General features: G+C 35.0%; 1 protein-coding gene and 1 pseudogene across 4 annotated transcripts; one reads left to right on the forward strand and one right to left on the reverse strand.

Moving 5' to 3' along the window:
* The first annotated feature begins 895 nt into the window (after positions 1 to 895).
* On the forward strand, positions 896 to 8,722 carry LOC147408049 (disease resistance RPP13-like protein 4). 3 transcript variants are annotated; one of them, XM_086436901.1, is made up of 4 exons: positions 896 to 1,124; positions 1,208 to 1,284; positions 4,682 to 7,350; positions 8,290 to 8,722. In XM_086436901.1, exon 3 carries the CDS (start codon positions 4,686 to 4,688, stop codon positions 7,326 to 7,328), a length of 2,643 nt encoding a protein of 880 aa, XP_086293027.1. In that variant the 5' UTR covers positions 896 to 1,124; positions 1,208 to 1,284; positions 4,682 to 4,685; the 3' UTR covers positions 7,329 to 7,350; positions 8,290 to 8,722. The 3 variants fall into 3 exon arrangements, with proteins under 3 accessions (XP_086293027.1, XP_086293025.1, XP_086293026.1); XM_086436899.1 differs by having other exon boundaries at positions 897 to 1,124; positions 1,244 to 1,284; XM_086436900.1 differs by having other exon boundaries at positions 897 to 1,124; positions 1,244 to 1,284; positions 8,295 to 8,722.
* A 197-nt stretch (positions 8,723 to 8,919) lies between these two features.
* On the reverse strand, positions 8,920 to 20,242 carry LOC147408050 (SKP1-like protein 1B; annotated as a pseudogene). Its single transcript, XR_015176947.1, has 4 exons — positions 19,773 to 20,242; positions 14,798 to 17,286; positions 12,173 to 12,535; positions 8,920 to 9,317 (listed from the first exon to the last, which is right to left on the reverse strand). The product of XR_015176947.1 is annotated as an SKP1-like protein 1B (transcript).

The following is a 20,242-nucleotide window of genomic DNA, read 5'->3' on the forward strand; positions in this document are numbered from 1 at the left end:
TAATCCCTTGAAATGTGGTTGACGTGGTATGTATTACGAGGTGGGAGGAGGGTTTCACTTGTCCACCCTGGGTGCGTGGGATCCGAACACTTAAAATTACTATCTTTTACTTTTAAATTTAAATAAATAATCTTAAGTCTTAGGTTATGCAATAAGTTAAAGAAAAGTTTCTTGAGATGGCTCCCACGCGGTTTGGATAAAAAGACAAGAGGGACATCATTTTAGATTCTTTATTTTAGGTTTTTTTATTTATTTTTAAATGTCAACAGGATTAAGACAGACCAAAACCAACTCATGATTTTTAAACTCGTCCGAGACCGAGACATATTGCCTGACTTAACTCGATATTAGAGTTGAACGAGATCAACTCACAAAATAATTTGAGAGGACTGCGTTTCGTGAGATAAGCAAGATGTCTTGGACGAGATTTTCCAATATCTTGTTCGAGACAAACATGAGACCTCACAGAAAATGTATAAATCGTAAGTTAATCGATACGTATCAGACGAGATTTCAAAATCTCGTCCAAGTTAAATGAGACAAATGAGTTAAAGTCCTCAACCCTATATTCTTTCACCCAAATCGATTTTTCTTCATCTTCTCGACTAAGTGAAAAAAAAAAAAAAAAACACGATTTTGGGGGAAAACTTCATATTTAATTTATTTATTTTGATAGGTAAATATTTAATTTATTTAGTTTGAAAGGTATATTATGATTTTTTTTTTAAATTTAAATTTTATGTTTTTTTGACTTCATTTTTTAATAGGAATCATTTGAGATTTTTTCAGATTTTTTAAATGGTTAAAAACCATTATCTCAATGTCGAACGAAACAACTTGAATGAGATGAGACGTATAGTTTGAGTCAACTCGATATCAGAGTTGAACAAGACGAGATGTGAAACCGAGTTTAAAAACCATGAGCTAGCTACAATCTCAGGGAAAAGACAACCTCTTTTATCATAGGAAAGAAGAGAAATAAAGGGAGGCGAAGATCTACAAGCGATCTACTTTGATCTTATACCAACTTGCTCCTCAGTTTCTCTGTATATTCATATCAAAAGCTTTGCTTCCTTATAATTAATCCATTGCTTTTTCTCTCTTCTTCCTAAACACTATAAACTGTAAGTTCTTTGTGCTTTTATTCCTTTTGATTTTTCTCTGTTATTTATTATGAGATATTGTTTATTTGATGTTTTAATTTCAGAAATACTGATCATCTAAAGGGATGTTTAATTTATAGGCTAATTTCGAAAGAAGGAAGCTATTTATTATTTGCACCTTGTAAGTCTTCTTTTTTTTTTTTCGCTCTTTATTTTTCCAAGTTTTTATGTATTTATTTCATTTTGTTTATCTACATCAATCCTATAGACTTCAAATAATTTCATAGAGATCAGTATATATTTTTCTAGGGATACATCGATGAAGATCCTCAACCCTTGTGGTTTTTCTATTAAAACTGTCACACCATATACATCTTCTTCAGATGTATTAAAAATTGAAAAAAGTACTAATTCCTAGATAAAATTACACATTTAAAAAAGAAAAAAAAAACTTAAGGGATCTTGAGAGAGGGATTTCTTTCTAAATATCCCCCAATTTTGAGTAACTCGATGACCCAGTTGGTATATCTTTTCTTGCTTACTATGCTCCCTTATCCCTTCAAATTATCAAAGTCAATTTTTGCAAATTGCGGTGGTTGTAGACTTAAATCAACTATTTAAATTATCGAGATCAATGTCTTAAAAAAATTGATCTTGATGAGTGGATAGAAATTTTTTAGATCAATTTGTAATCCTACATGGATGATTTAAATTTTCGAGATTAACACTTGTAAAAATGATTGATCTCAAAGATTGGATCAGACAAGGTTGAGATCAACCATTTTAGATGAGAAAATGGTCAAGATCAACCATTTGTAGAGCTATATTGATGATTTAAATTGTTGAGATCAACTCGTAAAAATAGTCGATCTCAACTATTTGAATTTAAATAGATTGAGATCAACCATAATTGCCAATTATTTATTTATTTTTAATAACAATTGGGCTTAGACTCATAGCTCGGTTGGACTGAACCAAGGTTTTGTTGATAGTAAGAGTAGTAAAGTGGCAAGGAGATCTCCAATGATCAAGTGATCGAACCATGGAATGATTGATTAAAAAAAGGTTTTACATCTTTGAAAACAAGGTCAATGATATTCCATATGATTCAAACTTAAGCAAATTAAATGAGAGAGTACTTAGTGGGGGCAAATTATGGTTAATTGTATAGTATAGTTGAAGAATTTGAAGATGTTTTAGGGAGAAATTCAAAGGTTTTTGATTAGAAATTGAAGAAAAGGATATTTAGTTTATTTTCAATTAGTCAACCTGCAATATCATCAACAACAAAAATTGGGGGGGAGGGGATATAGGACAAATTTTGTCTTCCTAACATTGTCTACCGAACACTACCATCCAATATATCATGGAGATGTTAGCATTGTCCACCATCTTTACTTTCCAATCATATTCTCCATTTTGTATTTTAGTGAAAAGGTACATATATATTGATCTTTTACATACTAAATACTAAGGGCATTTCAATTTTTTGATTTAAATGCCATTTTTTATATATAGTAATGCATTCGCAATCAAAGCCAACATAACAAATACATTTATTATGTTATTTTTTCTTTGTTGTTGTAGTAAATGTATTGACAATCAATGCCAATATAATAAATGTATTTATTAAGGGCATAAAATTGTGTTTATTATGTAAAAGATTAGCATACCCTTGTCATTTTCATAGGAAGACAAAATGTGGAGGGTTATCACTGGAAAAAATGTGGTGGACAATACTATCGTCCTCATGATGTCATAGATGTTAACATTTTTTTCCAGTAATATCCCTCACTATTTTATCTTTTATACATTTATTATGCTTTTAATAAATGCATTTATTATGTTGGCATTGATTGCTAAAACATTTACTACAAAAAAATATTTAAATCAAAAAACTAAAATCCCCTTAGTATTTATTATGTAAACAAGCATTTACTATATAAAAAATCAATTTACCCGTGTTGTTTTCACTAAAATATCTTTTTTTTGGTAAATATATTGGCAATCAATGCCAACATGATAAATGAATGTTTTTTTTTTTTTTTTTGTTGTAGTAAATGCATTGACAATCAATGCCAACATAATAAATGTATTTATTAACGGCATGAAATTGTGTTTATTATGTAAAAGATTAGCATACCCTTGTCATTTTCATAAAAAGACAAAATGTGGAGGGTTATTATTGAAAAAAATGTGGTGGATAATACTAACGTCCTCATGATGTCATAGACGTTAGCATTTTTTTTTCAGTAATATCCCTCACTATTTTGTCTTTTATACATTTATTATGCTTTTAATAAATGCATTTATTATGTTGACATTGATTGCTAAAACATTTACTACAAAAAAGATATTTAAATCAAAAGACTAAAATCCCCTTAGTATTTATTATGTAAACAAGTATTTACTATATAAAAAACCAATTTACCCTTGTTGTTTTCACCAAATTTTTTTTTTTTTTTGGTAAATATATTGGCAATCAGTGCCAACAGGATAAATGAATTTATTAAGGGCATAAAAAATGTATTTACTATATAAAAGGCTAAGATACGTTTATCTTTTTCATTAAAAGACAAAATAATGAGGAGGTAGCATTGGAAAAAAGATGTGTTGGAGAATGCTAACGTCCCCATGAGATCTTGAAAAATAACTTTTTTTTTTGTTAATTTTTCAATTTTAGTGCCATTTTGATACTTATCTGAATCTAGAATGTATAGGAAAAACTAGATTTTTCATGATAGTATTATAATGAGAAATTCTATTGCCGCACCAACTTTTACTAACGCCACCCCAATTCATATGTAAATCACCAAGAATTAACACACTTCTTGGGGTGGCATCCGGAAAAGTTAGTGTTGCAATAGAAGCTCTCATTATGATTATGTCCACGACATGGATCTCTTTGATTTAAGACACAAATGAGTCCAATAAATTTTCTCACTAAGGGAAGAGTTTAATGTAAAAGAATTCATCTTGAATTCTCCTACCTGTGGAAAATTTCTCTACTCATGGGAAGCTCAAGCAAAATCAACTAAAAAACAATTTCTCGACTGAATGCTAAAATAAAGGCATGCAAATTCATTTTTTTTTTTCTCAAGAATTGGTTTTCCCATTGTATTTTATTTGTAAACAAAAATACCACTAATCTTCTTTGTTTTAGGTGGTTTGATTTTGAAATTTAGTTTAAAGATTCATATTAATGTACTGATCTAGACGGGTGGAGCCAGGATTTTGCTCATGTGGCTGGCATCCAAGAGTAAATTTTTTTATGGGGACAACTAAGAGTGGAAAAAAAAATTGTGGGGGCAATGGTGGCAGATTTCTTTATCAGCCGCTAAAATCTGTCGCAATGGCTCACTAATCCATAGAATTAGAAAAATCTTGTGGGGCCAAGTGCCCCCACTAAAAATCCGCCTTTGGATCTGGATGGTTGCCCAATTAATAGTTTAGTTTTCTTCTCTATTATTGGGATAGTTCTATGGGCAAGAACATAACATATTGGGTATTTTAATTTTTAGTTATTTCCTTTCATATTAAAAGTTTATTGTATTTTGATAAATAAACAAAATGTGCAGGAAAATGTTGGATGCTGTCATAACTGTTCTCATAGAAAAATTGGTCGAAGCTCTCTTAAATGAAGGTTTTCATTTGCCTGAATTTCACAAGCAATTCAAGATTGTGAATGAAGAGCTCCAGCTACTGCAGAGCTACATCAAACAAGCAGAGAGAGTGAGAAGGAAGGACCAAAATGAAGTTCTTAAGACTGCTGTGAGACAGTTGAGAGAGTTACTATATGATGCTGAGGATATTATATCAGATTGCAAGTTGTTTCTTGAAAGAAGAAAAAAGGCCAAGAAATTCAAGCGCTACTGCTCTCCTTCATTCTTGAAATTTCGTTACAGAGTGGGAAAGAAGCTTGGTGAATTAAATCAAGAAATAAGAAATCATATACAGATGATGAGTCCTTTTATTTCTGCAACTATCGTCCCTCCGAACCAAGAGCAGTTAGGGAGTAATAATCGACCAACGAGTTACCCAATTCTAATGAAAGATGCTGAAGTGGTAGGCATGGAGAATGATGTAAAGAAAATTAAGCAATGGGTCTTAAACCCACCAAAAGATGATCCCTTGAACATCATTGGAATAGTCGGTATGGGTGGGATAGGCAAAACTACCCTTGCTCAAAAGATACAAAACGATGATGATGTGAAACATTATTTCAATCATATCTTGATGGTGACTGTTTCACAAACTTTCAAATTTGAAGAGTCTATCAAGAATATGTTGAAAGAAATTAATGGGCATCGAGACTTTGCAAACATTGGTGTATATCGATTACTGAAGGAACTACAGGAGACGCTGGAGAGGAAGAAATGCTTGATTATCTTGGATGATGTATGGAGACTAGATGAAAGCTCATGGTGGGAGAGTTTGAAGGCAGTTTTGGTTCACAGTAGCAGTTGTGTCATTGTCACAACAAGGGATGTTGGTGTGGCTCGCTCAATGGGAGCCACTGAGACGCACACACACCTTACTCTCTCTGATAAAGATAGTTGGTCATTATTTACAAAAATAGCATTTTCAAGGGAAGGAGGTCATCAGTTTCCAAATTCAGAGCTTGAGCATATTGGTAGGGAGATTTGTGGTAGATGTGGAGGGCTCCCGTTGGCGATCAAAGTCGTGGGAGGAATGATGAAGAGTAAAGGAGCTTCGACCAAGGAGTGGGAGAGAATATCTAAGAACCTAAGAGAAGAGTTGGATAAGAAAGGTGAAGCAATCTTTTCTATGCTACAATTAAGCTACGATGAGCTTCCTTCGTATTTGAAACCATGTATGTTGTGCTTAGCTTTATATCGTGAAGATAGTGATATATTCGCTGTGGATATTATTGCTTGGTGGATTGGTGAGGGCTTTGTTCGAGTAGGGAAACAAGGAAGGACTGCATATGATATTGGAAGAGAGTATCTCAATGAATTAATCAGCCGATGTCTATTAGTTCATAAAAGTGAGGGTCTTTCTGGAGCAAAAGGTTTTTTGTTTAGAGTACATGATATGATAAGAGAAATGATTATAAGGGTTGCAGAGGAAGAAAATTTTATTTGCATAAATGACGGGGGGAAGTCTTCCTCTATCCAATCACGTCGAGTCAGTATGGTGATGAACACAGATATGAATCTCTTTATATCCAAAGAGCAAACCAATTTCAAATCATTGCGGACAATAATAGTGAATGGTTTAGAAGAGAGTGAGGAGTTCGTTCAAAATCTGGGATCAAAGCTATGCCAATTAAAATGGTTGAGGGTTTTGGATATTCGTTTTCAAAATTTATCATCTCAGAAGACCCTTAAAAGAGTAGATTGGTTGGGTGGGATAGGATCACTGCAACATCTCGTCTCTCTTCAAATACGAAAATCCCGATTAGAAGGACTTCCAGATTCTATTGGAAACTCTCAAAGCCTTCAAATTTTAAGCCTAATCAATTGTCCTAATTTAAAGAGATTGCCAAAAAATATAGAATCCTTGGAGAAATTAAGCAGCTTGAATTTACTAGGTTGTTGGTCTCTAGAATTCCACCCCAATGAGATTGAAAACCTTAAACAACTGCGTATTTTCAATTTTACAGGGAATTCAAAAGTCAAGGATACGTTTCATATTTCTGGGTTGAAGAAATTTACTCAAATCAGAGAACTTGGGTTTACCATAGATTCAGAAAATGGAATTGAAGAAGGGGAGCTGAAGGTTTTGTCAGAGCTCACGCAATTGGAGCGGTTGGGTATAGGGTTTCCACGAAACAAGAATAATGATGTTGATGCAGAGGAGGAACTACTACTACGAATGGAAAGCAAAGTAGATCATCAACTACTTTCACCTCTTAACCAGCTCTCAGACTTATTTCTTAGAGGCGATCTAGGAAAAAAGACACCTATTTGGCTCAATCCAATCACTCTTCCCAATTTACGGTATCTAATCATCGCTGAGTGCAATTCTCTCAATCAGATGAGTCCAGAATTCTTTGGAGATGAGGATTCTACTAGCTGTACTACTGTCTGGAAATTGGAATTCTTAAGGGTTTTCTCCTGCAAGAAATTGGAGTTGGATTGGCCGAGAATGCAAAAGGCAATGCCATATTTAAAATTCCTTGAGGTTGAGTACTGCCCAAATTTGAAAGGACTCTCTTTCGACTTGGATGAAGATGGTAGCGGCACTTGGAGGAAAGAATGAGCTGTGTACACTTCATTTTGATGTAAGTACTCATCACTTGGGGCATTACTAGACTTAAGGCTCTCCATGAAACAGACGGTAGGGATCGATTTATTTTTCTTGGGAATCCATAACATCGCAGCCGTCAGATTTATGGAGAGTCTCCTCTACCATGGGTTGGGTGTAGACACTGATTTATGTATCATTTAGGTTTATCACCCGTCAACTTTTTTTTTTAATGCCCATTTAAGGCTATTTTTATTTGCAATATGTATTTATATATTGTGCCAAACATTTTTCAAAATGGCGGTTTGAAGTTTTGGAATGAGCTGATTTTTGGTGCGGATGATCTCTATGGTGAAGAGATCATTCTCACAAAAAATCAGCTCATTTTGAAGTTCTAGGCCTAATTTACAAGTTGAAGAATCGTGGACCATCCTATTTTTGTAAACCAGTTTTGATGGGGTTAGAAGTTTTGGAGATCATCCTCACAAAAAATCAGCCCATTCTGAAATTTCTAACTCAAAAAAAAATATGTTTGGCTCTCTTTAAGGCCTCCGAATGCCACCCCTATATAGTAATCATTCACAAAAATGAACACCTCATCTTATCATATTCATGTCCAATGGACCGCTTGTAATATATTATATTCATTCATGGATTTCTCATCTCTTCTAGTCACCCACCAAGACAGTATTTTCTCCTCAATCAAGTCATCTTGTTAAAATCATTTTTATTTTTTATTAAAAGTTTGATTAATAAATGCTAGCTCAATCATAAAATATAAAAAATAAACATATGAAAAAATATAGAGAAATATGAGAATAGGAAGGTATATTTTAATTTATTAAATTTTTAGAGCTGCTATTAGAACCCCAAGTTTTGCTTATTACACCACAATTTCTTAAATTATTCATCGCACCCCAATTATATATCAAATATTTCCAAGGTTTGATTGACATCATAATCTCAATTGTGTCAGATCAGACGAGAATCTGTGCTTATGCTTCTTTTAGATCTGAGTTCCGATGACGAGAACAAGGTAGGTTTAATCGCAGAAGGAGCTGTTGGTCATGTTTTTGAAGCATTGAGAAGCAAAAGACGAGTTGCAAAGCTTATGCAGCAACAATGTTGCTGAGTCTGGCTATGGTGGAGGTGAACAAAGGAGCGATTGGGGTGTACCCATTCACCATTATAACTCTGTATAAAGATGATGCCTCACCATAGTTTGTTTATGCAGGTGGTTTGAACATCTTATAGCTTCAAGTGGCTGAACTCGATTGAACCTAATCCTAAATCAGTAAAACTCCTCTTTGTAGTTTTGAACTTTTTATGGAATGTTATGTTTGTTTGTAGGTATGATTGTATGGACTTCATAGTATTCTATCAGTGAAACTCCTTGTTGTAGTTTTGAATTTATTTTTATGGATGATTGTATCAACTTCATAGTATTCTACTTTGCTTATACATATGAATATGCTGTTGTTCCCCATTGGATAACAGAAGGTGTGAGTGTAATGTTTCAACCTAATGCAACAGTTTCATAATAAAAAATATAAAAATAAGAATTTAGGGAAATGCATGTAAAGAAGGGATGTTCATCAACACTGTATGGTCTAAACAGATTTTCATTGATGATAACAACTAATGATGCTAACACCTCAACTAACAACGAAGACACACTAACACTAGCAGGGTAAAACACAGCACATGCAGTAGCAAAATGAGGAAATATTTATAGAAAGAGAAAATGAGAACCACAATGTCTTTCTACCAGCAACTAACCAACATTTATTTATCAATAAGGAGTGCTTCGTTCATTAGTCTTGCCTGGACTTCACTCGAAAGCCCATTGGTTCGCCTCCTGATCTCCCCCTCTTCCTCTGGAGTGTGATTGCTTTCTATGTTGAAGAACTTGTGAATCTCCTCTGGCTTCTTCCCCTTGATCATATCAGCCACGGCCTCGCAAGTCAGATCTAGCAAGCTTTTGATGTTCAAGAAATTTGAAGCCTGAAAAAAAAAAAAAAAAAAAAAAGGTGGCACCAGAGATGATAAGATTTCATGATAGAGGTGTGCACCAAATGTAAGCTAAACAAGAATAACAATCACATAATTGGTCATGTTTGTGTTGCAATGCATCATAAAAAATAGCCCACCAATTCACATATGTGAAATAAACAACAGATCTAACCTGTCCTAGAGATTACTTAAAAATAATTGAATGTCAGATTCCACTCTCTCAGGAATTATTTGGAGAATCGCTTACTATGGTCAGGCAGTACCCTCAAGGGAAACTGGATGAACAAGCCTTGTCCCCCCCAAATAGAGGGATATGGGAAGGAAGAGAGTAAGGTAGTAGAGGAAAAGAGGTCCGATGGGTAACTGGTCTTTAGTTTACTGCCCATTTCCCGGATACACGTATGTAGAACTGGTAGTGGGACTCCTTGCCTGTGTTGATGTGAATTTATCTGCTACGAATCTACCCGAATTGGACGTAAGGGCAATGGATAAACCCATCTTGATTAGTTTTCCTGATGTGAAATTGGTGATAGATGGATCAACTATGAAATGTGTTTGGTTTGATTTGCTTGGTTAACCAGAATTCAGCAATGTAATATCGGGTCACGTGTGTCCAACTGTCCAACAGGGGAATTTCTCTATTGTGGCCGGGTCCACTGCATCCTCCCCAGCACCCATTTCTCCTCGGTTAAGGGGTAAAGGGCGTGGCAAAGGTGAGAAAGACGAATGCAAGGTTTGGAAAATAGTGGGTCTGGTGATTGGGCTTTTGGTGTTGGTTCTGTTGGGTTTCTTGTTCTTTTGAGTGCAGAGATGAAACCACAGGAAGAAGATGCAGCAAGGGGGGGATGGCCCTTTTGTGATACATGTGCATCTGCACCTGCCTCCTTTTATCTATATATATATATATATATATATGGATCAGGTTCAAACAACAACCATTTCAACACACATATAGACAACGTGTTTTGTCTTATATGGGCAATAATGTTTGGAATGGGCTGATTTTTTGTGAGGATGATCTCTGTGGTGAGGAGATCATCCTTGCCAAAAATCAGCTCATTCCAAAACTTCTAGACCGTCCAATTTTTATTGACTGATTTTTTTGTGAGGATGATCTCTGTGGTGAGGAGATCATCCTTGCCAAAAATCAGCTCATTCCAAAACTTCTAGACCGTCCAATTTTTATTGAAAAATTATAGACCGTCCAATTTTTGTAAATCAATTTTGATGGGGTTACAAGTTTTGGAATGGGATGATTTTTTGCCAGGATGATCCCCTCATCACAGAGATCATCCTCACAAAAAATCAGCTCATTCCAAACATTTTTGCCCATATAAGACAAACACGTTGTCTATATGTGTGTCGCAATGTGTGTTGCAGGAACCCGACCCTATATATATATATATATATATATTTTTTTTTTTTGCTTATCATGGGTATCCCCATCCTTCGGACTAATCTCACGGTCACACGCACAGTCCCCTACATGCAACTGGCTGAGTTAAGGGTCAATCAGACCTTGGAGGGTGGCCCCAAGGAATTCATTGCTTCATGGGGTTTCGGACACTTGCCCTTTAATCTACATATCTATCTAACAAACACAACAATATTTGTCTTCCCCCAATTCAATTTGGCATGCATCTCAAGGAAGAATTTCAATTTTATTCCCTTCTCTCCTTTCTTTCTATGAATACCCCTTCAACTTTATTACCTTTTTTCCCTTCTACCACTTTCCAATAATAACCCTCCAATTTTATTCTTTTTCTTCCTATTCTCTTCCTTTTCCTATAATACCACTACAACTTTATTGTATTTTCTCTTTTACACCTTAATTCAAAAGAGGATGATTGTGGTGTATGTACAAATTCTAGTCTATATGATAAAACACAATGATGGAGTCTATTCCCTTTACCCCTCACATAAAGTGGAGTTGGGATTTAATTTTATTATCTTTCCTCGTCTCTTCCTTTACAAGAATACCCTTCCAATTATATTGTCTTTCATCTACTACCCAATTTCTAAGGATACCCATGATAAAGTTCCGTTTGGTAGGTACCGACCGAACGAATTCAATAAGTACATACCGAGTAGAATTTTCTCATGTAAACTTCCAATTCAATATGCTAGTGTCGAATCTTTGTGTACAGGATCCATAGGTATCTATTGAATCTTACAATAATGATTTGGTATTGACATACCAAACCAGAGATTTCACACAAATTTTCTCATACAAATGACTTCAACTTAATTGATTTTTTAGGTGTTAAGATTAAAAAAAAAAAAACATAAGATTAAAGGAGAAGAAAGAGAACACCAACTTTTCTAGATGCAAATAAAAAGAAAAAGAGAGAGAGAGAGAGAGAGTAAGAAGAAGAAGAAGAAAATGGTGAGATGGTCAGGATTTCATTTGGTAGAATAGATGGAGAAGATGTTGGCTGTATAGAGTAATACGATAAGCGTACAAGTGTAATTTCCTTCAAAAAAAAACTCGGCACCAAAAGCGCATGTAGTGGGTGCCAATAGCACGACTTGGATCAAAAGGCTTTGTATAGTCAGCTGAATGCAACAATTTCATACGAAAAAACAAAGAATTTAGGAAAATGCCATATGAAGAATGGAGGTTCATCAACACTCCCACGATATAAATGGTTTTTCATTGATGATAACAGCAACTAATGAATGCTAACATCATAACTAACAACAAAGACAAAGTTACACTGGTTGGGTAAAACACAAGAAATTAAATGATCAATAAGTGTCAAATGCAGAAAGTTAAGAACTTGTCCAGTTCACAAACTTTTTACTTCAATCTTCAGTTTGAAAACCGAAATGTTCTTTTAGAATACCTGTAGAAGTTCTTCCAAATACTTCAGCAACTTCCTCGATTCCCTTGAGCTTTGCGGTCTCCTTCTTTATCTGATTTATTTTGCTTGAAATATTGGTGATAAGGATATCAACTTCATAATCCATGGTCGATGCCGTGCTTCTTGCTAGTTCAGACCTTTCTGCTTCGAGCTGTTGATACAAACCAACAATGAGTTCCTTTTGAGCATTAAGCCTTTCCTCTGCCATTTTATATTCCAACTCTTGTGAATTTTTCAAGTCTTTGAGAACTTGATTGATCTCTTCCTCAAGTTTCAAACATTCTATCTTATATTCCGAAGTTATGTACACAGCTTGCTCAGAGTTTCCAAGACAAGACATTGTTCCTGTGTAAATAATTGAAAAAATATGGCATGGTTACGGGAGTGTATCCATTGCTAATAGGCTTTGATTTGAAGGGCATTTTGACATAACTATCGAGGTGAAGTACAGACCCAAAATATGGAACGTTATGTTTGTTAGTAGGTATGATTGTATGGATTTCATAGTATTCTATCAGCAAAACTCCTCTCAGTAGTTTTGAATTTTTTATGGAATGTTATGTTTGTTAGTGGGCATGATTGTATGGACTTAATAGTATTTTACTTTGCTTATACATATGAAAATGCCATTGTTACCCATTGGACAACAGAAGCCGTGAGTGCAAAGTTTCAACCTAATGCAACAATATCATAAGAAAAAACAAAGAATTTAGGGAAATGCCAGTGGAAGAAGGGAGGTTCATCAACACTGTCATGGTCTAAACAGTTTGTCATTGATGATAACGGCAACTAATGAATGCTAACACCAAAACTAACAACAAAGACACAGTAGCACTAGTTGCGTAAAACACAGTACATGCAGTAGAAAAATGAGGACCCGCTTGATAGAAAGAGAAAATGAGAACCACAATGTCTTTCTACCAGCAACTAACCAACTTTTATTTGTGAAAGGAGTGCCATGTTCATTAGTTTTGCTTGGACTTCACTTGAAAGCCCACTGGTTCTCCCTCCTGATCTCCTCCTCTTCCTCTGGACAACAGAAGGAAGCGCGTAAGGTACTAGAGGAAAAGAGGTCCGATGGGTAACTGGTATTTAGTCTACTACCCATTACCCGGATACACATATATAGCACCAGTGGTGGGACTCCTTGCCTATGTTTCTGTGAATTTATCTACTACGAATCTACCAGAATTGGATATAAGGGCAATGGATAAATCCATCTTGATTAGTTTTCCTGACGTGAAATTGGCGATAGATGGATCAACTATGAAATGTGTTTGGTTTGTTTTGCATGGTTAACCAGAATTCAGCAATTTAATATCGGGTCACATGTGTTTATCTGTCCAACAGGGGTATTTCTCTATTGTGGTCTGGTCCATTGCACCCTCCCCAGCAGCCATTTCTGCTCGGTTGAGGGGTAAAGGGCGTGACAAAGGTAAGAAAGACAAATGCAAGGGTTGGAAAATAGTGGGTATGGTGATGGGTAGGCTTTTGGTGTTGGTTCAGAGAGTTTTCCTTCACGGCTTCAAAAAGCGTTGTTACAAGATAAGAGAGTTGGACTACCTATAGTCCAGAATATCGAACGTTCCCGGGTTGATGGGAGACCCCTCCCTGCTATTCCACCCCGCAACCACGAGCTTAGCCACATTTCCCCAAATGTGCCCGATCTACCATAGGTCCAACCAGTAGATTACCGGCTAGGTTGTGATAACATTCCCCACCTAACAAGAGTCATTCTCGATTTTGATACCATTTGTAGCACCTTCACTCTTGGCCAAGTAACAATATTGTCCATTTTGGATTTCCCCTCACTTTAAAATGCGTTACTACAAGATAAGGAAGTTGGACTACCTATAGCCTAGGATCTTGAACGTTCCCTGGTCGATGTGGGACTAACTTCACCCCACTCCCTACTATTCCACCCTGCAACCATGAGCCCAACCACATGTAGATCGACCATGAGTCTAGCCAGTAATGCACAGACGAGGGTGTGACAACATACAACTTGGGCAAGCCAAACCCAAACCCGTTGGATTAAAACCGACCTTGGGTCAAGACACAATTAACTTGGGTTCGGCTCGGGCAAAAAACAAGTCCAAATAAAAATCAAGGGGTTTAGGCTTAGGAATCAAGTTGCCTAATTTGGCTAAATTCAAATATAATATGGCCATCATTAAAAACTAATGTGTGCTTAATTTCATTAAATAATTATTTTTTTTGTTATTAATGCTTGGTTTATGTAATTTCACATTGCCAAACAATGATTATATTGCAACTTTAAATGTTTATCATGTTAGAAATTGCAATTAATTAGAACTTACGATTAATTGTAAACGTAAGTGGTTACTTTTGTTAATGATCATCATCTAATTTGCTTATAATTTCTTGTATATAAACTTTGAAATAAAAATAATTGCAAATTTTATATTCTTTTATATACCACTTATCTTTATTATTATATAATGAGAGAAGGCAAAGAAAAGTGGTTCGATAATCTCACTATCCCTATAAAGTTTAAGTTAGTTAATTCTTTGTCTCAAATCGACTAATTTACCTTTGAAAGAGATATTATAGTAAAGTCACAAAAAAATAGTATTTGAAACATACCTTAAAGCGTGCAATGTGCGAGACCAATGATTTCAGCAATGATATGGATTCCATGAAAGAGTAATCACAATTAACATGAAATGCCACGAACAACGATCGTAAATAAAGAAATATGGGATGGAGAGAGAAGTCTTCATCCAAAAAGGAATAGAAGCCCTAACCATATACTTAGGCCCTGTGTGGATACACCTCTCCGTGCAAGAGTAGAAGCCCAATCTCTCCGTACAAAAGCAAAAAACCTCTTCGTGCAAGAGCAAAACCCTATCCAAACTTTGCTAGCTCCCCACAAGAGCAAAAGTCATCAAGAAGCTCTATCCAAACGCAATGTTAGTTTCTTGCAAGAGTGACGAGGTTTATATAGGAAAGCTCATCATTAAATTAATTAATATTATGAGGTAAAACCGGTCTAAGACTTAATGCCAAAAGATTTTATAACTTGTCAAATCTTTCTTTATTAAGAACTTTCTTAGTTTGTTCATAACATACGTTGAACCAAATATATCTTATTAATAAGTTACCTTTTTTTGTTTCTTACTCGAGGGGGAGAAAGATGGATTTTTGGGCAGAAAAATTGAAGATTTTCTACGATGTATTGAAGGCTAGGTTGATTGAGTTAAAAATGGTTTACCTTAGAGGTTAAACAACTTTAAGATTATAGATTTTCCAAGGAGTGGAGGCCTCAACACAAGAGCTCATCTTAAGTATGCTTGGGTTGTTATTCTTTTGAAGCATACTTTTTTGGGAGTTTAAAGGTGTATGTTTTGAAGAGTTTGTCTTTTGGTAGTTATTTTTTTCTTTTTTCTTGGTATCCTAGGTCAGCATCCTAACTGTCTATTGTACACTCTTTCTTTCTTTTTTAAATAAAATTATTCTTAAAAAATAAAAGATATTTGAGGTAACTTATTATTGGCAGGTAGAATCATATTTTTTGAACTTGTCGAGTTCATTCAAAACTCAGCCAATGAGAATTTACTTAATTTGATTTCTAGATGGCACGACAACAAACTCCATGGAATCAACTCATTGAGCCAGCATTACAAATCATTGTGTCAACTCATCAACTTGGGAGAGTCTACTCAAATATGTCTGAGTTGGGTTAAAAATTCTATTGAGTACTTGGCTATACTGAACATTTTTGTGGAGGAAAATAATAAACATTATTATTTATTTAAAATTTTAAGATCTAAAATTAAATATTTATGAATTTAATTTATGTTTATGGTAATTTAGATGTACACCTCCACAATTGGTGATGATTTTAGATGCCATGTTTTCAAACTAGTGACATGCCTGCTTCACCTAAGTTTTATTTTAGACTAATATAGAATGACCTAATTGTCCTTGTACTCAACTACTAGATGGAATCCCTTGATTTTTCTCCCAGAAAATCTATAATCTTCAAGTTGTTTAACCTCTAGGTAAACCATTTTTAACTCAATCAACCTAGCCTTCAATACATCGTAGAAAATCCTCGATTTGTCTACCCAAAAATCCATCTTTCTCCCCCTCGACAAATCATACCTTTCTCTTCAAGGTGGAAGGTTGAAGGAGAGAGATTCTTAAGGGTGAATAGGAGTCATAAACATTTATTACATTGGCATATAAAGATCAAAATGTCCTAATCTTATAAATAAAAGTCACACATTAAATATTAAACAGAAAAATATTCCATTATCGAAGAACAAAGTATGGATGTTGCTAACATCCCAATGAAGCATTGGATGTTAGCCATCCCTTAAATCAATTATACAAATTTTGATCAAACATAAATCCTACTTTTTGTAATATGCACATATTCAACCTACTAATCTTTATATAAGCATTTACTGTAACTATATTATCTAGCATTAATGGGGAGTTAACCAACCGGACCAATCCGACTTTACTTAGCTCGGGTTGAGCCTTTAAAGACAGAGGTCAGGTTGGGCACAGGTTGGTGTTTGTCCAGCTTAGGTTGGACTTAGATTGATCCCAACCTACCTAAGATGAAGCCTTAATCCTACCAAGTCTAACATGAGGATCAAAATGGTTTGCAAGAATTTCAAAAGAAAAAACAAAGAATTTAGCGAAAAGTCATGTGAAATTCATTGATAACTAACAAAAATGCAGTAGCAAAGGTCATGTGAATGATGCTAACACCCCAACTAACAACAAAGACACAACAACCACACTAGTTGGGTAAAACACACAACACATGCAGTAGCAAAAGGAGGACCGCTTGATAGAAAGAGAAAATGAGAATCACGATGTTCTACCAACAACTAAGTAACCATTATTTATAAATAAGGAGTGCCATGTTCATTAGTCTTGCCTGGACTTTACTCGAAGGCCCACTGACTCTCCCACCTGATCTCCCGTTCCTCTGGGGTGAAATCCTTTTTTATGTTGAAAAATTTGCAGATCTCCTCCACCGACTTCCCCTTGATCATGTCAGCCACAGTTTGACAAGTCAGATCTTGCAAGCGATTGATGTTCAAGAAATTTGCAGCCTGAAAAAGCATGGTTCCACCAAAGACTAACATTTCATGTAGATTATAGCAGCTAAGGTGCAAGAAATGTAGGCTTATGAAATGGATGGTCATTGAACTCCTAGAGTTAAAATTGAAATCAAACGGTGAAAAAAAAATTCTATTTTCAATTCTGTTTTTTGAGGGTTCATAAAATTGTATGCTCTACACACCCAGATGGTGTATTTGGGTGCCACGTTGACATGGGGTCCATGTGAAACCTCATCCCTCTTTACTTGTGGTTTGAAAAAAAAAAATTTCAAAAACCTGAATATTTTTTTGCTAGATCTTTAGTCTGAAAATGGACGATTAGTGAACTCAAAAATTTAAAATTTGAATCCAACGGTGAAAAAAAAATCTTTTTTTTTTCAATTTTTTTTTTTTTTTTTTGCAAGTTCATAAAATTTCATGCTCTACATACACGTGGCACCTGATGGTGGTTTTGGGAGCCACGTTAGCATGTGGTCCATAGAGATAGATGGTCTGTCGGTCCATATAACCCTCTCTCTCTCAATATATATATCTATTGCTTATCGTGAGTATCCCCACCCTTCGGGTGAGACTAATCCAACGGTCACACACACCGCCCCCTTGGAAAGTCTTACGTGAAATTGGTGAGTCGAGGCTCAACCGAACCCTAGAGGGTGGCCCTAAGGAATTCATTGCTTCATGGGGGTTTCAAACACTTGACCTACCCTTCCTATGGAGCTTATCAAGGCTTGGTTTGCTACTAAGCCAACCCCTTGGGATTTATGTATATATATATATATATATTGCATTATTTTTATTTTTATTCAAACTTTGTTGAATATTTTTTCCTTTGCTGATATAAAGCATATTATTAAACAAAATTACACTATTTCATATTATAGAAATGTAATGAGTTGGTTCTTAGCACATTAAACAAAAGAAAAAAAATCATGAACAAACCCTAAGAGAAGCATAGTTTTAAATCTTGTCTGATACTGCGATGACTCACTTGAGTAATCTCGATCTCGTTCAACAACGATACGGATATACTTTGAGTCTCAACATTCACATCATCTTGCGAGATAAATGAGATGTCTCGGACGATATTTTGAAAAGCTTGGCCGAGTCGGTAAAACCATGCCAAGTCAACTGGGATTTTGTAGATTTTAATTAAAATAATTAAAAATTTTAAATATTTATTATATAAATAAAATATGATTTTATGAGTAAACATTTTCTAATCTACCTTGTTTTATTAAAAATTATAATTATTTTAATTTAAATATATATAAATCATTCATTATAAATCGAGTCAAATGGTTTGTCTCGTCCGAGACAACAACATGAGATGAAAACCGATTTTTGAAACCGTTAATGATTAATATGAAATAATTTAGGAAATCAAACAAAACTTACTTAACCAATGCAAAAAAGATTAAAAAAAAAAACCCTAAAAATCAAAGAATTATGGAGAAATCATAGTAAAAAAGGTTACCATCCCATCTCTCAATGTGTTTCTTACAGTACTTGAACACCTTGGCCAGGATTGCGCCTGTCACCTTCGGCAACTGGATCACACTTTTCGTGAAATCCTCCTCAAGCGTGTCCTTGATGGTCTTGGATTCGAAAGCTACGGACTCATTGATTTCGAAGGTCTCTCCATCTGAGCTCTTCAAAGTAACTTTCTTCGACATGATCACAGATACACAAAGATGAACAAGAACAGATTGAATTCCTTATATGAAGGGAAAAAAAAACTAAAAGGACGGTGGAAATGGGTAAAGTTGGATGCAAATAAATTGAGAAAATATTTATAAAAAAAAACATATAATTACTCATGGATATAATACAATATAACAATGTATGTTTCATTTGTTAAGTATAAGCTTAACAAAATTACAAAATTACAAATATCATAATATAAAAATATATATTTTTTTCATATCAAACGAAATTTCATGTTGAACAAGGGACATGTTCGACAGCCAACTATTTGGCCAACATATTTTATTTTGAGTCGTGTTGGAGTGACCAAAAGCTAGAACCTCATATTGCACTTCTTGACGTGAAAGTGTATGGGACCATATTTACTTTTTCACTCGTATCTAGATGAAAAGCATATATGGTTCTTATCAACTTTCATGTCAAGAAGTGCGATATGAGGTTCCAGCCCGAGGTCACTTCAGCATTATTCTTTTGTTTTATATGGGTTAGAAGTTTCGGAATGGACTGATTTTTCGTGATGAGAAACTTCTAACCCCAGTTTAGAAGTTTAGAAGTTGAAGAACTGTGGACTGTCAATTTTTTTTAAACCACTTTTAATGGCACATTAATGATTAAACAACATAAAAATCACGATAAAATCCTAAAAGAAGAACAAAACGTTCAACATCAAATAATTTAGGCAATCAAACAAATCTTACTTAACCACAGCTAAAAATAATCAAGAAAACCTAAAAATCAAAGAACTAGAGAGAAATTAGAGCCAAAACGCTTACCATGATAAGATCGAACAGTATTTCCTGATCGACCTTAACAAACTCTGCATCCCAACTCCTGAGTTCTTCATCAATTCCAGGGTTTTCACGTGTTTCTTACAGCATTCGATCACATTGGCTAGGATTTTGCCCTTCACATTCCGCAATTGGATCCCATCATTATCCGTGAAATCCTCCTCAATCATATTTTTGATGGTCTGAGATTTGAGAGCGACGACCTCATCAATTTCGAACGTCTCTCCTTCTGAGCTTTTAGAGTAACTTTCTTCGACATGATCGCAGATATACAACAACAGCAAAACGTTGAACAATTACAAATCAAACCCTAACCCTAACTTCTCCGACGATAGCGTTACTCAAAAGCAAGAAAAAGAAGGCTTCTGTATTCCTCGCTTCAATTTTACGCGAAGTGATGCACAGTCGAGTAATTTTTTAGCTCACAGCCCAACGAGGCCGACTTGGAAGCGTCC

The sequence above is a fragment of the Akebia trifoliata genome, chromosome 3, assembly GCF_017979445.1.
Source record: "Akebia trifoliata isolate Shusen 1 chromosome 3, ASM1797944v1, whole genome shotgun sequence".
In the NCBI taxonomy this organism is placed as follows: Eukaryota; Viridiplantae; Streptophyta; class Magnoliopsida; order Ranunculales; family Lardizabalaceae; genus Akebia; species Akebia trifoliata.

Coding starts and splice junctions, on each gene's coding strand:
- LOC147408049 (XM_086436901.1), top strand. CDS start 4,686: ATGTTGGATGCTGTCATAACTGTTCTCATAGAAAAATTGGTCGAAGCT.